Source organism: Ovis canadensis, chromosome 5 (genome assembly GCF_042477335.2).
Source record: "Ovis canadensis isolate MfBH-ARS-UI-01 breed Bighorn chromosome 5, ARS-UI_OviCan_v2, whole genome shotgun sequence".
Lineage (NCBI taxonomy): Eukaryota > Metazoa > Chordata > Mammalia > Artiodactyla > Bovidae > Ovis > Ovis canadensis.
This window is the reverse complement of record NC_091249.1, coordinates 93,752,129-93,776,293: the sequence shown is the minus strand read 5'-3', so window position 1 is coordinate 93,776,293 and position 24,165 is coordinate 93,752,129. Positions and strand designations below refer to the sequence as shown.

Genomic DNA, 24,165 nt, shown 5'->3' with positions numbered 1-24,165 from the left:
TCTCTCTCCCTACTTCCTCTCTGCTTTCTTGCTATCACTTCTGACCTTCCAGGGGAAGAAGGTTTAGCCTGGCATACTGCGGCAGGTGGAGCCTGGCCCTGGTTCCCTCTGGACGTGGCAGATGGGACAGTGCCAAGTTCCTCCTTTTGCGGCACTTGTGGGGTTTCTGGAGACCTCTCTGCCAGAGACTTAAGGCCCGCTACCCAACTCAGGCTCATGCTCACATATACCCCAGTGTCGGGCACACTCTGGTACTCAGTTCTTATTAGTGAATGAGTGAAGGAGGTAAGAAAACAGAAAAGGGAGTAGCAGTGTTCCCTCCACAAACTCTTTTGGGAAGATTTTAACATAATTAGGTCATTTGTGTCTGACCTAACACTTTTAAAACATGTAGGCTAATTCCCTTTAGCTTACAATTAAGAAAATAAATGACTGTTTCATTCTCAGGTACTTATTGTTCCGATGGTGCCCATAGTCTGATGAAGTGAGCTGCAACCTGTGGACACAGCTGCAGGCTCTTTTCTCAGTGCTATTCCATGGTTTGTAATAACCCACGAACAAGTGGACAGAGTATTTTTTCAGAATTAGTTGATCAATAAGACAACTCAGGAAAATCAAAATTGCTGTAAATTGTACATACGAGACCTTCCATAGATACTAGAACACAGATCTGAGTTGTTTATAGCCAGCCTCAAAGTCCCTCCCCAACCTGGCTGTGCACAAAGGGCACAGGGAGAAACACTAATTCGAAAAGATACATGCACCCCAGTGTCCACAGCAGCACTATTCACGATTGCCAAGACATGGAAGCAACCTACAGCAACAGATGAATGCATACAGAAGGCGTGGTGTATATTATATGGACAATGGAATACTACTCAGCCGTTAAAAAGAACGAAATTTTGCCATCTGCAGCAAGATGGATGGACTTGGAGGGTATTATGTTAAATGAAATACAGACAGAGAAAGACAAATACTGTATGATATCACTTATATGCGGAATCTAAAAAATGCAACAAACTAGTAATACAACCCTAGATCTACAACACAGTGGAACAGACTCACAGATACAGAGAACAAACTGTTAGTTAGCAGTGGGGAGAGGGAAGGAGGGAGGGGCAATATAGGAGTGAGGGGCTAAGAGGTGCAAACTATTATGTATAAAATATGCTACAAAGATATATTGTACAACGTGGGGAATATAGCCAATATTTTATGATAACCTTAGAGTTTAACCTTAAAACATTGTGAATCACTCTATTGTACACCTGTAAGTTATAAAATATTGTACATCAACTATACTTTAATTAAAACAATTTTTTTAAAGCTCTGCAGTCCAGGAACCTGCAGACACCTTGCAATCAGGAACTGTGAGAATGACACATAAGGCTGCCCAGCATGACACCCCCAGGAGGGTGTGGACACCCAGTTGAAAACACTTTCTCTACTCAAGACTTTTTACACACACAGCCTTGATTTCCTTTAGTGGTTGTAGTCTCTGCCTTGGCTGACTTGGGAAACTTGAAGGCTAGAAAATTACTTTCTGGAGAGAATGAACAACAGCAACATTAAAGTGTAAACTCAACAGCTATCCCTGGGCAATTACCATGTAGTCAACATTGCAGAGCCAGCGAAAGGAGATACAAAGATGAATGAGGCACGGCCCCCTGTGTGGAGGGTGCTTCCAGGCTGGCTGGAGGGAGAGGAAATGTACATCTCTCCTGTCCTTAGCTGGAAGGGGCTGTACCTATGTTGTACCTTATGTCCTTCACGTTTCTTAATTCAACATCACCTTTAATTCTCTCTACAGTCTTAGGTAAGGGAAAACATGGATAGTTGTTCTCCTTTTTAGAAGAAGAAATCAGCCTCCCTAGAGAGTCTGAGTAACCAGTTCAGGGCCCCAGAGAAGATAAATGGCAGAGCTGGAAGAACACAGCCCCACTCCAACTCTAGGCTGCTGATCCATAGACAAGTGCATATGTGAGAAACTCAGCTCGCCTTGTGGCTTCACTTTCAACATGGAAGGAGAAAAATGAGTGAAAAAGCATGACAAGATGAGGAGAAGTTAGGGGAGAGTACATTCACAGGAGAGAAATTTTAAAATCAGGAAAAAAATGAAACATTTTAGCCTTACCAAATACTAAAGAAAAGGCTAGGAGAGGAAGTGGCACCCTAGCACTACATTTAAGGGGATAGGGAGAGCTGAAGGTGACATCCTAGGGAGTTTCTATTTCTCTGGAGACCCATACCCGTAATTCTGTAGTTCTTTCTTTATTTCTCCTGAAATAAGTTCAGGACAGTATCTGCCAACATGAGTTAGCTTTGATGAGAACTGAGAAATAAATGCATGATCTCTAATACTTTATAGAAGACTCAATTTTCTAGATTATTTGTAGACAAATTTGCATCCTGCTGTTTCACTGTGGTTGTTTTCTACAAATTGCAATGGTGCCCCCTAGTTAGTCTACCATGTGAGGAAAAATGCAATTGTGAGCATGCTGTGCTGCTTTTTGAAATGCATTCAACTCCTTACTAATTTTCTCACAAAGCTACTACTTCAAAACAGTCAAGTTGTCACAATAACGCTGCATTCTTCCTTAAATGGGCTCAACTGGTACTGAATGAATCAGGTAAGAAAAACAATCTCTTGTCCAAGCCCTTCATTTGTGATGTGAAAACCAGAGACAACAAAGATGACGGTGGGATTTCTCTGGCGGGACTCCCCACTTCACTTCAGTGATTAAGAATTTGCCTTGCAATGCAGGGGACATGGGTTCAATTCCTAGTCAGGGAAGCTAATGTCCCACATGACGTGGAGCAAATAAGCCCGTGGGCTGCAACTAGAGAGAGCCTGTTCATCACAATGGAAGATATATCACGTGATGCAACGAAGATCACGTGTGCCACAACTAAGACCTGATGCAGCCAAATTAATTAATTAATTTTAAAAAACCCTCAAATATGCGGGTTAATTGACAGAGTTAGATTAGAGCTCAAGTTTTCTGACCAGCAGTCTCAAGTCCTATTACCTCTGTGAGAGTAAATACCTTTAAATAAACCTGGATAGTCAAGGCTATGGTTTTTCCACTTGTCACGTATGGATGTAAGAGTTGGACTGTGAAGAAAGCTGAGCGCTGAAGAATTGATGCTTTGCTTTTGAACTGTGGTGTTGGAGAAGACTCTTGAGAGTCCCTTGGACTGCAAGGAGATCCAACCAGTCCATCCTAAAGGAAATCAGTCCTGGGTGTTCTTTGGAAGGACTGATGCTGAAGTTGAAACTCCAATACTTTAGCCACCTCATGCAAAGAGTTGACTCATTGGAAAAGACTCTGATGCTGGGAAGGATTGGGGGCAGGAGGAGAAGGGGACGACAGAGGATGAGATGGCTGGATGAGATCACCGACTTGATGGACATGAGTTTGAGTGAACTCCGGGAGTTGGTGATGGACAGGGAGGCCTGGCGTGCTGCGATTCATGGGGTCGCAAAGAGTCGGACACGACTGAGTGACTGAACTGAACTGAACTGAAACCTGAATAAAGGCTTGGAGCTGTTAATCCTTCTTCAAGCACCATGGTGGTCACCTTGCTTGGGGGTCTATCAAGTCGGGGGCCATGCACCCACCTCCTCTAACTCAGCTGGCTCAGGTGGTACTGCAGTGGTGACAGGAGGTGGTGGGTACGCAATGTGGCCTCCAGGACCATGAGCGGAAACCAGGTCTGTCTGGCTTCTATTGGAACTGTTTACCCACCCATTATCAAGAGCCTGCCTTGACCTGCTCTTCATAACAACCCATTAATTGATTCTACTCTCCATTAAGTGGTCATGACTGAATGCTTTAAAAAGCTCTGGTCTGTGCAGTGATCACATAGGAAATAGAATGAATTTGGGGGAAAGAATATACTTTAATTTTAATGACATTTTAATTAAAACTAATTGAGTTTAATGACATTTTAATTGTAATTCCAGTTGGATAAATAGAGAGTTTTGTTTAAAATCCATTACCATATGAAACTCTAAAACAGTGCTTTAAGTTCTTATCATGCTCTTCAAAATTCAGAAAAGAGAATTAAAACGAAAGTACTTACGTTCTCAAAATATTAAAATAACAACTTCTCTTGTAGCTTGAAGTGTTGTGACCAACTTGTAATTAAAACTTAAAGTCTAAGCTTAGGATCCAGGCCATGAGGTGTAATTAGAAGCACTCTGGCTTTAGAAATGGATAGGCCTGGGCTCAAGTCCCACCAAAAGCAAGTCAGTAAAGCGAAGAAGGGAGACCTGGACACTGAAGCCAGCAAAAAAATGTCCTAAAGCTGTTTTCCAATAAGCAGAAATGCTACAGAAACGCCTGCACCTCACGCGCTGACTGGGAGATGGTGATGGAGAACTCACTTGAATGAGGAAGGTGACAGGCTGTGCACATGATGAAGTTATAACAGGATAATCCAACACCAACCACACATCACGACAATCTACTCACATGAGCAGGCAAAGTAAGAAAAGACAAGTGAGTGAGTGGTAAGAACTGCCTGTGGCACATCAGGGTCTAAATTTTCTACAGTAATCCTGACAGGAGAAAAGACTGGATACCCGAGCAGCTGTACTCTCCACACATGTAGAGATGTGCCACTTTGATGGAGAGAGGGTCTGGGATGCTAAAATTGATTGCAAAGTGCTTTCCCATGTATAAGCACATCTGAAGTGACAGGCTGCAAAGTATGTGAACTGTCCAAGTAAAAGCTAAAACCTAGGGTGCTTTTTGTTGCACATAGAAGATTTTATTTCCAAGATTACAGCTTCATTTTAGTCCATTTCACCCACACTTGGAAGGGGAAAAGGGTTTCCTAGGAAGTTAACCAAGCATCATTTCTTATCCTGCCTTTGCTTTTCTAACCAAGGATTCAGGTTTGTGGCTGCCTTTCCAGCCAAGTTCACTCCAAACTGGCAGACTCAACTCTCTGGGACTAGGACTTGAGCTCTGGAGTTCAACAGTTCTTGGTTCAAGTCCAGGTTCTACCACTTAGAAGTCCTGTGACTTTTGGTACTTCATGTCTGGGATTCAACTGTAAGATACAGACAATAAAATAAAACAGCAAGTTCAAGTTGACCTGTGGAGTAGGTGTCCAGTACAGTTTCGTACCCTCTCCTTTCCATTTACAAAATCTTCCTCCCAGGATTCGGCTGCACCACATGAAACTTTGCACCTGCTGCATTTAGTCATCTGTGTGGCCACCCATCTATCTAGGCCTCCCTGTTGGCTCAGTGGTAAAGAATCTGCCTGCCAATGCAGCAGACGTGGCTTCAGTCCCTGAGTCAGGAAGATCCCCTGGGGGAAGAAAATGGCAACCCACTCCAGTATTCTTGCCTGGAGAATCTCATGGACAGAGGAGCCTGATGGGCTGCAGTCCATGGGGTCCCAGGAGTCGGGCAAGACTCAGTGACTAAACAACAACATTTATTTATCAATCATCTCCTTCTATCTATCTAGGGTGCTTTTGGATTAGAACTAAAGGCCATTTGGACACAATCTGAATTAAGAGACTCTTGCTTTCATATCAATCCATTTTCTATTTCAGTAGCTAATGGCTTGGTGCTATTCAGCCTGATATTGCCTGTATGCACACATGTATACCTAAATGTACAATGTAGCTGTTAAATCAGATGATAACACTTTACTATGAATCTCTTAATTATAAGTGATGGATTTAGTACACCAATCTCTTCCTATCTATGAACTGTCTTTACCAAAAGTAAAATAACCCCAGTCTACTGTAACTTGAATTGAGGTACTTTTCTAGCTACTGTAAGTATTATCTGTGAATTGTGAGGGACCCTTGTTTGAGATCATTAGAGGAAGAGGGCGCTGGGAATTGATAAAAGGGATAAAAGGAAACTAAGGCTAACAGGGAGGTGGGGTTAGAGTTTTTGAGGGAAGATGTGGAGGAGAGGAAGGAGCTGGGACCAGGGAAACCTGGGCTGTGACCGGTGCTGTGACTGCAAGTCTTGGCATGAACTTGCAGGGCCGAAGCTCTGACTGGGGAAAAGAACCACACAGCATCTGCTCCACTTTGTCTATCAAAACTACTCCGCATCTCCAAGCCACTGTCAGACCCAGGAATCAGAAGCCAAGACTCTGGGTCAAAAATCAGAGATGACAGGATGGACGGTCAGGTGGCAGAGAAACATCATTATCATGTTTTATCTGCAGTGAAGCAAAAGGGATTCAAAGCAGCTCACTGAGATTGTGGAAAAGAGAGACTAGACATTTCCAACGAGCTAAGGATGGTTCTCTGAATTTGAGTCATATAGGATCCATTGTTATTTATCTAAGATGTACAAGATGAAGTGCTTACAGTCTTTATTGATGTGCTGTACTTGTTTTTATTTTAATTACTGTTTAGGAGCTGTCATGGGCCAGCTAGTGGTGAGGTCCACATCCCCCTTGTTCCAATTAGTGAACTGTCCTGCCACAGGGTTTTCAGGAGCCTGGCCCTCGCGAGACTCTCTCTGATGAACGGTCATTACCAAGGACCAGGCAGTAGAACCTCAGTAGGACGGCCTCTGAAAATATAATGAAGTGAAACATGGGAATTCCTTGCATTTTTTCCCTCTACTCACTAGCTAACTTGCACTTTGTATGTTTCCCATGTGCTGATCTGAGCCATGAAGGGCCCCCTTCTCTCTCCACAACTCCCTTGCAGGGTGCTAGCCAGCCTGCGTCAGGAAGGCCCACCACTTATTTGACAGTGGAGACATTGTTTGGCACAATTCATGCCCTGAGTCAATGAGGCAAAGGGGGCCCTTGCTTTATTTTGTGAAATGGTGAAACGGATACAAAGTCTATAAACTTGCACTGAATATGCACAAATAGAAAACAAGCAAGTGTCCTGTCAGCGTGATGCAATTTAAAAACAGAATACAGTAGACTCTTGGGAAACAGATTCGAACTGTGTGGGTCCACTTGTATGCAGACTGTTTTCAATTGTAAGCACTACCACACTGCACAGTCTGAGGTTGGTTGAATCTGTGGATGTGGAGGAACCACATACATCACAGGACCACAGGTACAGAGGGCCAGATGTAAGCTATACACAAGTGTTCCACTGCACAGAGGGCTGGCGCGCCTAACCACCACATTGCTCAAGAGTTGGGACTTCCCTGGGGGTCCGGTGGCTAAGACTTCACACTCCAAGTGTAGGGGGCCCAGGTTCAGTCCCTGGTCCGGGAACAGGATCCCACATGCCTCAACTAAGAGTCAACTGTACTCGAAACAAAACATAAAAGGAGGTGAAGGCAAAAGTGTCTTCTGAATCAGGCTGAGGAAACACCCCCGTGTCTGGTACCAGAATGCTGCTTGCTTTCAGGGACACCTGCTGTTTACCTCCATGAGGTGCCACCCCAACTGACCCACCTCTGCTCATAGAGAGGGCCCTGTGAACAGTGCTCCCAGGTGGCAGAGGACAGCTGGCACCCACAGTGGGTGCTGTTCTGCAGAGATGAGAGAAGGGGTAGTCCTGCTCCACCTCCTGTGTCCTGCCCTTGGAAGAACTGGACCACTGGATGCTGGTGGTATACATTTGCTTGCTTTGACCTGTAGGCCCACCTTTTAAGTTTTTTCCCTTCAGCATGCTCTATTTCCAAGGTTTCAAACTCTACTTGAAAGCATCATGAGGTGCTGTTAATGATTTTTAAAGCTGGTGTTTAAAAAAAAATCCTTGAAAGTAATTACCGAGGCTACTGAATTACCTGTGCGTGCTTTGAGACCCAGTGACGGAGAACGTTCAGTACTCGATTGGTGGCTGTCCTACGTATAATAAACTCTTTGTCGCATGTTCTCTCGGAGTTGTTAAATCCTTGGGAGGAAAAGAAACACACATGTTGTAGTTAAAGCCAATCCCTGGGGACCTGGAAAAGGTCACTTATTTTGGGACACTGCTTAATGCCACTCACAAATGACACATCTTGGCAGAGGAGTAAGTGGCTTCAGCTGGTCGTGGATTCTGCTTACTTACCTGTGATGCCCTCAGAGGCCACCACATAGTTATAGGTACAATTAAATGAATAATGTGCACATATTTATTAACGGTCACTGATTAAAGCTACAGATGGTCTAGTGACATTTCCACTTATGCCTGTCCTGTTGTATAACATAAAGCCAAGAAGGAGTTTTAACAAAGTATTTGAGCTAACATTAGTTTATACTTTTGCTCCAGAGTCATGTAACCACAGATATTTTCAATATTTGTAGATGGATAAGCTCATACCTTGGCTCACAGATGATATAAATACTTTGCTGTGCACTCATATTGAGAAGCAGAAGGAGCTTCCCAGGTGACGCTAGTGGTAAAGAATCCACCTGCCAATACATGAGGACGTAAGAAACTTGGGTTCGATCCCTGAGTCAGGAAAATCCCTTGGAGGAGGGCATGGCAACCCACTCCAGTATTCTTGCCTGGAGAATCCCATGGACAAAGGAGCCTGGCGGGCTATAGTCTATAGGGTTGTGCAGAGTTGGACACGACTGAAGCAACTTAGCACACAAGCACCTAAGAACATGAACTCCACAGCCAGACTGGGTTGAAATCCCTGTCCTCCTACGGTGTAAGTTACAGCTCCTCTCTGGTGATCAGCTTCCTCATGTCCTGAACGGAATAAGTGTATCAACTGCAGAGACTTTTTGGAGATTAAGTTAGTTAAGCATTTAGAGTGGCACTTGGGAAAACAGTGAGAGTACAATAAATGTTAGCTATTATTACAACTCAATCTTGGGTCAGAGTCTTCATCTCTGCCAGCCTATGTTTCTATCTTGGCCACCTCTTCACTATCAAGAAACTATTTTAATATTTTCTACTTATTCTCTATTTTAAAAGATTTTGCTTTCCAATCATAACTAAGTGCCTTGTTTCCTTTAAAAATGAATTCAAGGAGACTTCCCTGGTGGTTCCAGTGATTAAGAAAATCTGCGTTTCTACTGCAGTGAGCCTGAGTTTGATTCCTGGTCAGGGAACCGGGATCCAACATGCCGTGTGGTATGGCCAAAAAAGTAAAGAAATAAATAACTGCCATTATTGTTTAAAAAATTAATTCAAATCACACATAACTTCATTGGGAAAGTTCTTAAAAACTGTCCACATTCACATCCTACTCCTAGCTTCTGACCCCTTCTTACCACCAAAACAGCCCCCACTAAACTACCAGTAACCTCTATGTTTCTATAACTTATTCAATGGACATGAACTTAGGCAACCTCCAGGAGATGGTGAGGGACCGGGAGGCCTGGCATGCTGCAGTCCATGGAGTCAAAAAGAGTCAGACACGACTTGGCAACTGAACAACAACAACTTATCATGTCTCCATAGGAAATCTCATTTAATGATCACCTATGAAAATTACTCTCATAATTACATCCTTAGTTTTCTTCTCTGGACTCTGGATCCATGAATCCAAATGCCTCTTAGATTTTTCAAAAACCTCAAACTCAATACATGCAAAAGGAAACCCCCTGGCCTTTCCATCAAACCTTATTCTCTTCTGGTGTTCCCCATCTCAGTAAAGGACCACCACCAGCCATCCAGTTATGTAAGCCTGGAACTTTGGAATAGTTCTTGGCCCGACTCTCTGCTTCTCCTCGATAGTTTTACCTGCTAAATAAATCTCAGATCTGTCCATGTCTTTGTATTTACAAAGCCAAAACTGGCACTGAGCTCTACCAATTCTTATCTAGTCTACTGACAACAGCCTCCTAACTAGCCTCACTGTCACTCCTGGCTCCTCAAATTTGTTCTCTTTTCTGAAATCAGAACGATCTTCCAAAGGGCAAATTAGATGTGCCATTCCCCTGTTTAAAGCTCTTAATGACACAAAACTCCTTAACACAGCCTTCAATGTCTTCCATGGTTCGGCTCTTAGCTCCCTTTCAGCCTTTTCTGAGACCTTATTCTTTTCACAATCTCCTCTTCCAATTAACCACCCTTCTTTCAGTCCCTCATCCTCACCCCAAGGTCTTTGTATATACTGCTCCGTATCTGGCACAATTATCACTTTGCTTTTCACTCAGTGAAAGCCACTCTTAGTTACTCCACGTCCCCCAAAAAGCCTTTAAGGGCCCGAACCAGGTAACTCTCTCACTGCACATCTCACAACAACATGCACATTTATTTCCGGACACTGGCCATATTTGCAATTTTACACATTTTATCTGTATGATTTTCTGATCAGTATTTGTGTCCTCCATGAAGACAGGGATCAGGTAAGTTTTTGCTGAGCGTGAGCACATACGTGGCATGTAGCAGAAACTAGACACAATATATGTTTGCTGAATAAATGAATGCAAGCTTGTATAGTAGGAAATCAGTAATTACTGAATGTGCTGTAAAGGTAAGAGTGACTGAATGAAAGACTGAATGAACAGTCCTCAGAGCCTACAGATGAGTTAGACCAAAAAGGGCATACACTTCTAAAAGGCAGAGGTCCTTTCCCCACACTCCTCTTTGGATGTGGACAGGTGTCTTCCACCCACTACAAGACACTGTCAGAGGATGCTGATGTGCTCTTGGTAAAATAGATATTGAAAAAAAAAAAAACTTTTTGATGTTAAAATCTTAGAAATTCTGGGGAAAATATAATATCTTTTTAAATGCATAGCTCAGTTCTCAAGAAGATAAGGAGTTTTCCAGAGTCAAATGAAAAAAAGAACTAAGTCTCTGAACTACTGCTCTGAGAGGAGAGTAGGTTACCAGCCTTGGTAACAGGAGATGTGGATTGTGAATCCACGTGACTCAAGAGAAGAAGCCCCAGGGCCTTCAGGAAGTGTGGGTGCTGGAATTCTCATCAGACCACCCCCTCTGCCCGAGAGGGAGGACTCAGAAAAGAAATTCTCCAGCCTGCACAAGGAGGTAGTTAAGAAACTTGACTATTTTAGCCTGGATCTCAGGGGAGTGAACTCCCCCCTGCCGAGAACAGATAACTGCAGGCCCACCTCATGTGGGTTTGAAGCCCAGAATGAACCATTACCGGGGGGCCATGGCCAGCGATAACTCTGGCGCCCTGACAAAAGCATACACAAAACCTCTCCAGAGGGACATGAGCTTACCCTCAGCCTGTACTGGATGACCAACAAGAAAGACCCGTAGGAAAAACTCACAGTCCCAAAGCACAAAACAAATAAGCCATCCACCATAAACAAGGGTCCATAGACACAGGGATCAGGAACTCCCCACCTCATCCCACCCCTCCACCACCACCAAAAATTTCAAATATCCTAAAGTAGGATGCTTGAGACTAAAGATATAAAAGTGTGAACTAAAAACATGTGAAAAAAATTTAAAATATTTTAAGTTTTATAAGATCATAAAATGTCTTCAAATTAACAGAATTATTCTTTCAATTATTGCTGAAAAATAGACAAGTTGAAATTTAAAACATGGATTTGTTAGTCACTCAGTCGTGTCCGACTCTTTGCCACCCTATGGACTATAGCCCGCCAGGCTTCTCTGTCCATGGAATTCTTCAGGCAAGAATACAGGAATGGGTAGCCATTCTCTTCTCCAGGGGATTCTTCCTGACCCAGGGATCAAACCTGGGTCTCCTGCACTGCGGGTGGATTCTTTACCTGTCTGAACTACAAGGGAAGCCCAAAACATGGATAGAAAAATATAAATAAACACGAGCTAGACCCAGTTAAATACAGAAAGGAGCAAACTGTAAAGAGATCTGAAAATTTGCAACCTCATGGGTAGTAGCCCACCAGGTTCATCTGCCCATGGAATTTTTCAGGCAAAGAATATTGGAGTGGGTTAGCCATTTCCTCCTCCAGGGAGTCTTCCCAACCCAGGAATCGAACCTGTATCTCCTGCATTGCAGGCGGATTCTTTACCCGCTAAGCCATCAGGAAAGCCCTAACCAGCTGCAATACAAAGAGCTAAAGAGGTAGAAAACAGGAAAAAGGGGAGATAGGTGCTCTGATCAGGAGCATGAACCCATGTGCAAAATTACATCAAGATCCCATGTATCAGCTTAGCACATAACAGTCCTGTTAAGGCAATTTCAGTTCATGAGTAAGCTGTAACTCCACTAATAAAACTTGACCTTCAGGATTGACTAGAGATATCCCCTCAGAGAGATGGTTTATATATCTGGTGTCGGGAATTTCTAAATTGGCAGTTTAAACAGAATTGATAAGAGTACTTCTAAGATCAAAGATGTCCATCTGTTGATCAAGCAATGAAAGATGCCCATTTTTCACAGACTTTAAAGCTCTTTGATCAGAGCAACCATTTTTTGCAAGTTGCCAGACTTCCTCCTTATTGTAAGCCACCGTACAAGCTGGGGGCTGCTTGAGCAATATTTATTTCCAAATTGAAACATGAACCACACAGCCAATTGGTGGCGATACCCATGTAGAAGCCAATCTGTCCTACAGTCATGGATCCACCCCCGGGGGGTTAAGCCACTTTTTGTAAAACCAAACAGAAATTCTTTGTGGAGTTTTACAAATCTTTCCCTTGTCAAGTGTGACAGCCCAACCAAACTCTACAGATGCCAGGAAGTTTTATTTTACTAACATCACGCATGTGAAATACTGCCACCACGAGATTCCTGTCTTTCCAATTCACGCTTGGGCTGTTTTTTAGTTGTAGGCACTGGTCAGATGGGCTAATTTGGGCAACAAAAGTCATCTAGAAAAGTGGTAAGAAGCAAATCACTGCGTATGTGAAGTTAAGAATGAGATTCACCTTTATGGTCCTTCCCCCAGATACCTCGTAAGTCATTCTGTCCCTTACAGCCGGTGGTACATGTGACATCTCTCTCATTAAACTATACATTCCCTGGTGAAGGGATTTTATCTCAAGCATCTTTGTAGGCCCTTCAGTTTTGCACACAGGCACTCAGCAGTTATTTTTCTTAACAAAACTGCATCCCTCCCAATGAAAACTATCAGAAAGTATCTACAGATCCTATGTATCTGAATTAAGGGCATTTTCCCACCATATTACTATGATGACTATGGATATGAAATCTATCACAAGCAGGCAGACAGAAAAAATGGTGAGGAGGGATGCAAGGACATTTTAAAATATAGGAAAGCAGGAAAACTTTCATTTTTTTTCTTCAAATGATGTGATAGTTAACTTCACTGCCTACTTTGGAAGAGGCAAGTAAAACAACAGTGAGATGGAAGTAAGATGACACATAGGTGGATTATGGGCTTGTTCAGTTAGAGCTACCCTGACGTTGCCTGAGGGCAAATTGACCAAAAAAAACCAACAAGGAATTCTTGAACATGGTGAGGTATTTTAACCTGGAAAGTAGATCATCAAGAAGTGGACTGTGGAGCTGTTGTGAAGACCAACAGAGCATCTTTGGGCCATCCTCTGATGTGGTGTGGAATGTCAATCAGGAAGCCCCAAACAGCACAGAGAGAGTGTTGATGTCAGTGGTCCATGGGGATGGGGTGCCTGGGAGTGAAAGTAAATGCTAACTATTGTTTATTTTAACCACACTTCTAGAAACTGTTTCTTATTGTGTTTTTATCCCCAGTACCTGGCACTGTAGGTCTTAATAAACTTAGGTTTATTGAATGAATGCATTGAGATCACTTTAATGATTACATCGGTGGGGGAATTAAGAAAAATGCCACAACAGTGGAGAATAATTTCTCACGTTATACAAATGAGACTCAATCTCTCCAATAACATCAGTGTTATCCATGCGCTTTACTTTATCCAGTAAATATCTTTCTTTAAAAATTGTATGTAATATAAAATCATATAATTGGTTTGTACATTTCTACATACTTGGCTTACAACTATATTCCTGCTTTTTGGTTGTTGGCATAGAAAAATCATCCATATTTATTGCTGCCTTATGCCAGGCACTGTGCTAGCAGCTTTACAAGTTGTCTGTACTTTAGCCCTTGTAATAATAACAATTGCCATTTATTGCATGTTACTTATGCCAGGCACTGTGCTAGCAGCTTTACAAGTTGTCTGTACTTTAGCCCTTGTAATAATAACAATTGCCATTTACTGCATGTTACTTATGCCAAGTAACAAGTATCAGGCCATAAGTACTATGTGTGTGAAAGTCACTCAGTCATGTCCAACTCTTTGCAACCCCATTGCCTACACAATCCATGGAATTCTCCAGGCCAGAACACTGGAATGGGTAGCCTCTTCTCCAGGGGATCTTCCCGACCCAGAGATCAAACCCAAGTCTCCCGCATTGTAGGAGGATTCTTTACCAGTTGAGCCACAAGGGAAGCTCTATAAGAAATGTGGTCAACAAGAATTCTTCAGCAACACAACAATAGCAACTGAGTAGAGTAAATATTGCTTTTCCCACTTACAGACAAAGAAACAGGAATTCAGAGAGGTTAAGAAACTTGGCAAAGGTCACAGAGTTAATAAGTGCAGGGGCTTCCCTGGTGGTCGGTCCACCTCGAAATGCAGAGGATGCCAGTTTGATCCCCGGTCTGGGAAGACCCCACAAGTTGTGGAGCCAATAAGCCCACTGGCCCAACTACTAAGCCTGACCTCTGGAGCCTGTGAGCTGCAACTAGTGAAGCCTGCATGTCCTGGAGGAGCCTATGTCCTGCAACAAGAAAAATCACTGCAAGGAGAGGCCCGCACACCGAAACTAGAGAGCACCCGTGCACAGCAACGAAGATGCAGAGCAGCCAAAAATACAGAAATAAAAAAACAACAAAATAAGCGGCCGATCCAGGACTTGAGCCCAGGTCTGTCCATTTCCAAAGCCAGAGTGCTTTTAACTGCACCTCATAGCCTGCATCCAAAGTTCAGACTTTAAATTTTATTTACAAGTTGGTAAATACTATGAAAGCTCCAAGATAAGAAGCCTTTTGAAAGTTTTGGAAAAGTAAGTGCTTTCCTTTTAATTCTTTCTAAATTTTGAAGAGCTATAAGAACATAGCACCATTATAGAGTTTTATTATGATAATGGATTTTAAACAAAAACTTTTATCTAATCAGAATTTAATTTTTCTCAAAATGTATACTTTCATCAAATTCACTACATTTCTTATGTGGCCTTCACATAGACCAGGGCTTTTAAAACTTCCAGACATGATCTATTAATGGGGAGTGAGATCAATTTAGTGGGTTGTTACCAGCTTTAAACAATGAAATAGATGAAAACTGAGTAGACTGTATATAGTGAGAGTGTGTATTCGTCAGAGAAAATTTTGTACCAATTGTGTGTGTGCATGTGTGGGTCAAAATGTAAACTGTATTTCTTAAGAGTGGGTTGCAATAAAAGTCTGAAAGTGACTTTTGGACAATCTAATATGGACAATCTGATTATGAGTATTATGTTTAAACTATCTGCATTAACTTCCCAGAAATTCTAGAAAACTAAGTCTGTTCTTTACTCTGAAACAAATCTGAAGGAACAAGCAGAGGACCCTCCTCCTCCGTTTCTGGTCTGTTCTCAAGCTGACTCCAACCAGTTCTCACTCCTTCGGGAACATAATTCTCTCCCACGGTTTTTCTACATATTCCAACCTGACACCTCGAGTTCCATCATTTCCCCAAATTCTTCATTCCTTGAAAGAAATCCTTCTTACATTTCCATATGAATGACACATTCTTCTCTCGTTAAAAAAATATCCAAAAATAAAAAAAAATTTTTTTCTCTCATGCTCCTCCCCATCCCAACTTGCCTTTGAGTTAATGAAACAGCCACGGTTTCTGCTTCTCAGGTGGGAAACCTCACTCCTCCCTGTATTTCCTTGGTTTTTCCCAGTCAACAAACACTGTTGACTTTTTGGTGGCATCTGTCAGACTGATGCCTTTCTTCTCTAGTCTCCTGCTATGACCCTGCATCTAGGCACCTCACACATGGGTTGTAGCTTCTTATCTCTTACATGTTCCTGTTTCCCCATTCTCTCTGCCTTCTCTTCATCCTCATCCATAATTCAGTTATCCCATCAATATCTATGTTCCAGGTCCTGTGTAGAAATACAGACAGTCTTGTCCTGAATATCTGTGTTCATAGGTCCATTGTCCTATGAGTAATATCTATGTTCACCTGGTGAACAAGAGATGTGGCCCCTGCTCTCATGGTTTTTTAAATGGGGAGAAGACAGCCTTCAAACAAGAAAAACACCAAAGATGTGTAATTTGAAACCCTGCAAATGAGCAAGGCACTGTCTCTTCAACAATAACTGCAAATATCCCTCTAATTTGTTACTGCTCCAGCACCAAGTACTTCTAATGTCTCCCTATTGCCCACTGAACCAAGTCTAGAATATTTTCCTAGTTATGAAGGGGCTTTATGAGCTAATAAACTAAAAAAAAAAAAAAACCCCTGATGCAGACAAGCAGATTTGTACATACACTGTGCTGAACATCATGATAACAGCATTCACTCAGTCTATAAACTGACAGACTCATTTTTGAGAGATAATCTAGAATAATAGCTACAATTCCAGGAATTGAACCTTAGTTCGTACATGGTAGGATGTTTGCTGTAGTAATATACCAGTACATTCAGTTACTCCCATTTTAATGGTCTCTTCTCTGGCAATCTTTTGTTTGCAAAGGGACAGAACACCCAATTCAAACTGAAACAGGAGGGACGGGGGCAGGGCACAACCTTAAAAGACTGACATAGCCTAAGGACATGGCAAAGACTGGTAGGACGAACTGGGTCCCAGATGGCAGAAGATCTCACTTCCACTAGACCTTGAGCCTCATTAGACACTTATCGTGATACTGTGATACATTAGTATGCTAAATGACACGCCTACCAGTTCTGAGGCTAACCAAAAAAGGTCAAAAAGTGGGTGATAGCCCAATTCCTGGAACTTCCTGCCGCTTCCCCCCAAATAATTGGAATAATCCTCCCACTCATTAACCCATGAAATTACCCAGCCCATAAAAACTAACCACACCATATTTCAGGGCCGCTCTTGCCTTTTGAGGAGGCCCACACTGTCTGTAGAGTGTGTTTCTCTTTAAACAAATCTACTTACCTATCATTTCATCTCTGAATTCTTTCACAACAAAGCGAGAACCTTAAATTCACCAGCAACAAAACTGGCTTAGAGTAAAAAGGGAATTGCTATTTTATACATCTGGGGATGGTTCTAGACTTAGATCCTGTTTGATTCAGAGGTACTTGTTAGTCTGGTCCATGTCTATTTCTCTTTAGTGATTTTATTCTACTCTCATTTCCAGGTAGCAAAAATGGGTAAGGCCTTGCTAATCATACCATCATATTAAACAGCATCCAGAGGATGACAAGGCATTCTTTCTGGTAGCTTCCACTAAAGATAAAGAAATGTGTAACCTAGAAATCCTCTAAAATATCTTTGCATTTCATTGACTACATCATATGCCTTCCTCAAACTGATCCCTATGGCAATAGTGGGGAGGTGTCAGAGATGGCAGGGAGATGCGTGTGTGCATGAGCGTGTGTGTGTGTCTGGAGGAGGTAGCTCCCACTCAAAGCACATGGCCAGAAATGTGAAAGGGCTGTTTCTCAAAGGTGTTATAGGGCAAGACATTGATGAACAAATTCTGCATAGTGAGAGTTTTCTAAAAATTTGTCTATAAGTGTGTCCTTATCTTTCGAGTTGTTAAGTTCTTCTCTTTACTCCATTTAACCTGAGATTTTTTTTCTAAGTGCAATTAATTGCAATAAACACATCCTTGAATAATAGAATGAGGAAAAGAAGTTCAGCAGATCTATCAACATTCGTGATGAAAAATACATGAAGAATGGCAAAATCAATATCTTCCCTTTGCTTTCACCTTTCAAGAAAATCAGTAAGATTTTCTTGACTAAGATTGTCAGCTGAACTGTTCTCATGGATTTTTAAAAAAATATGTGCTGCTTAGATTCTTGAAGAAATGGTTATATACTAAATTTAAAACAAAACTTATTGAGAACCATTGGGTGTTACTTCTTTTAATTCTCACAATTGTATAAAACAGATTCTTTGTCTTTACAGATGAGGAAACTGAGGCTCAAAGAAGCCCGACAGTTACCTAAGGTCACAGACAGTAAGAGCAAAGCCAGGATTTATGGTGAGGTCATTGGATTCTAAAACCCAGCCTCTTCCCACTGAGACAAGAGACGTGCTGGCTGCCTGTGTTTATTGCTGTTTAAGCTCCAGGCCTCCCATTGCGGCTGCCGTCAGTTTCTGTGCTGATGTAGAGATACAACAAGGACACAGAGCCAGTACAGAGGGAGACGGTGACTTCTGCCAAGGCAGAATGGGGTCCTTTGAGGTGCAGGTAAGACGTAAAGCCAGAAAGTAAGCAAATTTAAATGAGTTGTCAAGAAAACTGCTGAGACAAGAAGAAGAGAAATAGTCTAGAAACTGAGAGGTGATAATGATTTGTGGGAGCCAATAACATCAACCACTCTGAAAATCAAAATATGGCAATCTATTAAAGGAAATCAAGAAATCTAACACTCATGGTCAGAGTTTCTTGATAGCAAAACCAGTATTACCCAGGCCTTGGAAAATACAGTAGATGCTCTAGAAACGGTTAACATAAGGAACAACAAAAAACAACAAGAACAAAACTTTAAATTTCCCGATTATTTCCTTTTTGGCCCAACTTCATAACCAACTATCTGAAAAACAAGGAGGATGGTTCTTCAGTATGTTAGTCTGAATTCTCTGATGGCTGTCTGCTACCCCTTCCGGATAACAGGCAGCTCAGCAGCGTGATGTGGAACAACATTCCTGTCCTTGCATTAGGCGACATCTCCCCACAAACCCAAACAATTGTAATTTTCCAAATCCTTCTACGTTTCTTTCTACAGAGCCTATACACACGTTTAGAAAAGCTTTTCCACGGAGGCAGAGGGTGAGGCAAGGAGTGACAGCTCCCGATTCTGGGAAGTGTATCAAATGCGTATACAGTGGTGAAGGAGCAGTCACCTGTGTGGTGCAGGCAAGGAGAGGGGGCAGCCACAGAATGAGCTGAGCTGTTCTGAAGAAGGCACTGCAGAGAATTTTTAGGGATGGCTGGGGAGGGGGCATAAAAACTGGCCCTTTTCTCCCCCTCAAATGTTAACATTAGACTGTCCACAAAAAGTTTCAGTGTATTAAAACGATAGATTCTGCCAGTAGAAAGTGAAACATACCTTGGGAGAGAGGGTGGAAGCCACAGAATACAAAAGAGAGCCCATTTTATCAGACACAAAACACTGGCTGAGAGTCTTTATGCCAATCTCTTTCATAGGAACTGGGGTACAGCGGTGGACAACAGGAAGCTAATTAGCTGTTTACAGGAATTTATGCTCTACCGAGGGAGACAGAAATAACGAGTAATAAATCATGTCAGTGATATTATCTATAAACAAATGAATAAGGTAAATTCAGATATTGAAAAGAAGAGCTATGTGGGAAGTAAACAGGCGTGTGTGTGTGTGTGTGTGTGTGTGTGTGTGTGTGTGTGACAGAGAGACAAACAAAGAGAGAGGCAGAGATAGAGAAAGAGAAAGCAACAGAGACACACACACACAGGAAGAGAGAGAACATTTGTTAGGCTGGGTTGGGAAGGCCTCTGTAAGTAGGGGACTGGGACAGGCGAGCTGGGACATAAACAATGAAAAGGAAACAGTCATATGAAGATCCAGGGAAAGAGCATTTCAAGCAGAACAGTGAATAGGAAGCCATGAGACAGTTCAGCTCGATGGAGGGCCAGAAAGCGGCCCAGTGTGGCTGGGCCCTGGTGAATATGGGATCCAAAGAAAGGAGACGAAGTTGGAGAGCAGGTAAGACCACTGAGCATCTCCCAAGTCAAGTGAAAGAGCTGGATTGTCTTCTTGGGTACCGGGAAGCCACCAGAGGGCCCTGTGCAAGGGAATCGTGACCTCGTTGACACTCTGAACAGGTCACTCTGGCTCCCTTAGGTAGTATGCACAGGAGTGGGCAAAAGTGGAGTGGGAAAGGCCAGGAATGAGGCAGTAAACCAGGGGACAAAGTCTTGGACAAAGGCTGGGGCGGGAATGGTAAGAACTGTTGGAGATGGAGGAGTAAGACTTGTGGACAGACTGGATGTGGAGGTCTGCACTGATCTGAATAGTGCTCCCCCGAATTCACGTTCACTCAGAACCTGTCAGTGTTAGCTTATTTGAAACAGGTTCTTTGCAGGTGTAATCAAGGTAAGATGTCAAACTGGATTAGGGAGAGTCCTAAATCCAGTGACTGATATGGTTATAAGAAGGAAATTTGGACACGGACACACCCAGAAGGAAGAAGGCCCCATGACAACAGAGGCAGAGAAGAGAGTTCTGCTGCTACAAGGCAGGGAACAGCAGGGACTGCAAGCAGTCAGCAGAGGCTGAAAGAGGCAAGGCAGACTCCTTCTCTAACGCCCTCGGAGAGCATGGCCGGGCCGCCACCTTGATTTCAGATTTCTAGCCTTATCGTACTCCTTTCCCAATGTGGAACAAGCCCATTGTTCCAAGTCCAGTTCTAATAGTTGCTGCTTGATCTCTATACAGGTTTCTCAGGAGGCAGGTAAGTAGGTGGTTTGGTATTCCCATCTCTTTAAGAATAGCGTGGACAGAAGAGAGTAAAATTCAGATTTCAGATTTGTTTCATGAAAGAACAAATTTCTGCTGTTTTTAGTCAACCATTTGAAGTCATCTATTACAGCAGCACTACGAAGCCAATGTGAGGTTTAAAGGAAAGGGAGGAATCAGGAAGAGTCCCACGGTTTGGGGGCTGAGCATCTGGGTTAGATGATGATGTCATTTCCTGAAACTGGGTTTTAGGGAGAAAATCCAGAGTTTGGTTTTAAACTGAAAGATGCCTCTTTTAGACATCTAAGTGTCTATGTCGAGAAGGCTCTTAGACATAACAGCCTGCAGCTCAAGTAGAATGTTTCAGACTGGAAATGTAAATTGGAGAGTCTCAAGCATTTACAAAGTACTTAGAATCATAAGGCTACATGAGTAGAGACTGTGGACAGGGCAAAAGGCCAGGAGAGCCTTGTGATCCCAAGACCCGTAGAGATGCTGTAGAAGAGGAGACAGCAAAGGAGATCAAAAAGGGAAGGAGAGCAAGGTGAAAGGAAAATCTGGCCCACGTGGTGTCACGGAGACAAAGAGGACAAGCGTTTCGACGTGGAGGATGCCATCAGCTCCGCCATATGCTGCTGAGAGACAGACTAAGATGAGGGCTTTGACTTCAGCAAGATGTAGGTCCTAGGTGACAAGATAAGAGTCATTTCAGAGTGAAAGTCCAAGAGAATAGGTGGAGAGGAAATGGAGGTGATGGAGGGGAGACATCAGGCAGGCTAGCTCTTGTGAGATATTCTGCATTGAAAACAAGCTGCGAAATGGAACAGGAGCCGGTAAAACTGATGATATAAGGACATACTGGCACGCCAAGGGGGATGGCTGGCTTAGGGAGAGCTGAGGATGACAGGAGGAAAGGAAGTAACTGCATGAGAACAGTTCTCGAGTATGTGGAAGGGGAGGGGTGGACCCAACAGCAAGGCAAGGGTGATTCTTCCAGACCCACGGGGAGAAGGCAGAGGATGAGTCCAGGGGCAGTGGGCTGGTGAAGTTAGTGTAGCAAAGAGGTCATCCTTTCTGTTTTCACTGTGAAGGAGGAGAGACGCTCACCAGTGAAGTTAGAAAGGGAGGTGGAGATCTGAAGAGAGGAGAGGATGAGAAATCCTGGTGTGTGAGGCAGTGACTTTACAGGATGACCAGGCGGCACAGAGCGCCCATGTGAGATCTGAAAACAGAGGGTGAGTCCGGGCAGCCCCGCTCTGCCGGCCTCTCCAGAGAGCAGCTCCTCTCTGTGAATACCAAGTCCATCTGATCCTGTCGTGTTTAGTAAAGGTCCTGGTAGCTCCAGGCTCCGTGCCTTTGATCACACCAGCAGAACATGCCAAGCAGGCTTCTGCTTTTCCTCACATGCCCTGGAGGCGGCCGCAGAATGGGGCGGAGGGTCAGAATGCAGGCTTTCAAGCCTGCAGGGGCTCTGTGCCCTTTCATTTAAAATTCTGTGCCTGCTTTGAAACTTACAGGAAGCTCAGGGAGGAGAAAATCACCACCATCCCACTGTGTACTGAAGTGTGCAGTTTAAAGACATCTCCCAGGAGTTCAGACAGATTCTGAGCAGCTTGCCACACTGTTCTACTCCAGTGGATTAGTTTAACAGCCCTGACGGATGGATGATTCAGCCCTGGTCCCTTATGCCAATGACTTCGGATCCATCACCTAGTCGCAGAGGGCAATGTCAAACAACTCACAATGCTGATAACGGTGCAGTACGGCATTGTTAAGTGTACTGAGACACACGACGCAGGGATGGTCTGGTTCCTTCACCCTCAGCACACCTTGCCACCTGTGGCTTGAAGACTGCAGTTGCAGTCTGAGACACCTTAGCGCCCCTCTTCAAAATTTCCCTGCCCCTCCATCCCCACTCTTTTCCTTCCCCATGGAGAAAGCAGCAAATGTGATATAAGAACTAGCAGATTGGAGATGTTTTAACGGACTTATCTTACTGAGTTGCTTAGGAAAAGTGCCTTCGCCTCTCAGGGTCTCAGTTTCCTCTTTGGTATCACACAAAGCATGGCTTTGCCAGCAAAGGTCCATCTAGTCAAAGCTACAGTTTTACCAGTAGTCATGTATGGATGTGAGAGTTGGACTATAAAGAAAGCTGAGCACCAAAGAACTGATGCTTTTGAATTGTGGTTTTGGAGAAGACTCTTGAGAGTCCCTTGGACTGCAAGGAGATCCAACCAGTCCATCCTAAAGGAGATCAGTCCTGGGTGTTCATTGGAAGGACTGATGCAGAAGCTGAAACTCCAATACTTTGGCCATCTGATGCGAAGAGCTGACTCCTTTGAAAAGACCTGATGCTGGGAAAGATTGAAGGCAGGAGAAGGGGACAACAGAGGATGAGATGGTTGGATGGCATCACCAACTCGATGGACATGAGTTTGAGCAGGCTCTGGGAGTGATGGACAGGGAAGTCTGGCGTGCTGCAGTCCATGGGGTTGCAGAGTCGGACACGACTGCGCGACTGGACTGAACTGACTGAGTGCTTATTTAGATGCTCCTAAGGTCCCATGGAAAAGAAATGCAACAAAGCAAAATGGCTGTCTGGGGAGGCCTTACAAAAGCTGTGAAAAGAAGAGAAGCAAAAAGCAAAGGAGAAAAGGAAAGATAAGCATCTGAATGCAGAGTTCCAAAGAATAGCAAGAAGGGATAAGAAAGCCTTCTTCAGCGATCAATGCAAAGAAATAGAGGAAAAGAACAGAATGGGAAAGACTAGAGATCTCTTCAAGAAAATTAGAGATACCAAGGGAACATTTCATGCAAAGATGGGCTCAATAAAGGACAGAAATGGTATGGACCGAACAGAAGCAGAAGATATTAAGAAGAGGTGGCAAGAATACACAGAAGAATTGTATAAAAAAGATCTTCATGACCCGGATAATCACGATGGTGTGATCACTAATCTAGAGCCAGACAACCTGGAATGTGAAGTCAAGTGGGCCTTAGAAAGCATCACTACGAACAAAGCTAGTGGAGGTGATGGAATTCCAGTGGAGCTATTTCAAATCCTGAAAGATGATGCTGTGAAAGTGCTGCACTCAATACGCCAGCAAATTTGGAAAACTCAGCAATGACCACTGGAAAAGGTCAGTTTTCATTCCAATCCCAAACAAAGATAATGCCAAAGAATGCTCAAACTACCGCACAATTGCACTCATCTCACATGCTAGTAAAGTAATGCTCAAAATTCTCCAAGCCAGGCTTCAGCAATACATGAACCGTGAACTTCCTGATGTTCAAGCTGGTTTTAGAAAAGGCAGAGGAACCAGAGATCAAATTGCCAACATCCGCTGGATCATGGAAAAAGCAAGAGAATTCCAGAAAAACATCTATTTCTGCTTTATTGACTATGCCAAAGCCTTTGACTGTGTGGATCACAATAAACTGTGGAAAATTCTGAAAGAGATGGGAATACCAGACCACTTGACCTGCCTCTTGAGAAATCTGTATGCAGGTCAGGAAGCAACAGTTAGAACTGGACATGGAACAACAGACTGGTTCCAAATAGGAAAAGGAGTACGCCAAGGCTGTATATTGTTACCCTGCTTATTTAACTTCTACACAGAGTACATCATGAGAAACGCTGGACTAGAAGAAACACAAGC

At 43.2% G+C, this 24,165-nt stretch overlaps 1 protein-coding gene across 1 annotated transcript in view; it reads right to left on the bottom strand.

The window, feature by feature from the left end:
• Positions 1 to 24,165, bottom strand: part of RASGRF2 (Ras protein specific guanine nucleotide releasing factor 2) — a 254,831-nt gene that overhangs the window by 44,011 nt on the left and 186,655 nt on the right. Inside the window, exon 18 of the mRNA XM_069590053.1 lies at positions 7,745 to 7,851. Coding sequence (XP_069446154.1) covers positions 7,745 to 7,851 — 107 coding nt within the window. The remainder of the gene's footprint in view (positions 1 to 7,744; positions 7,852 to 24,165) is intronic.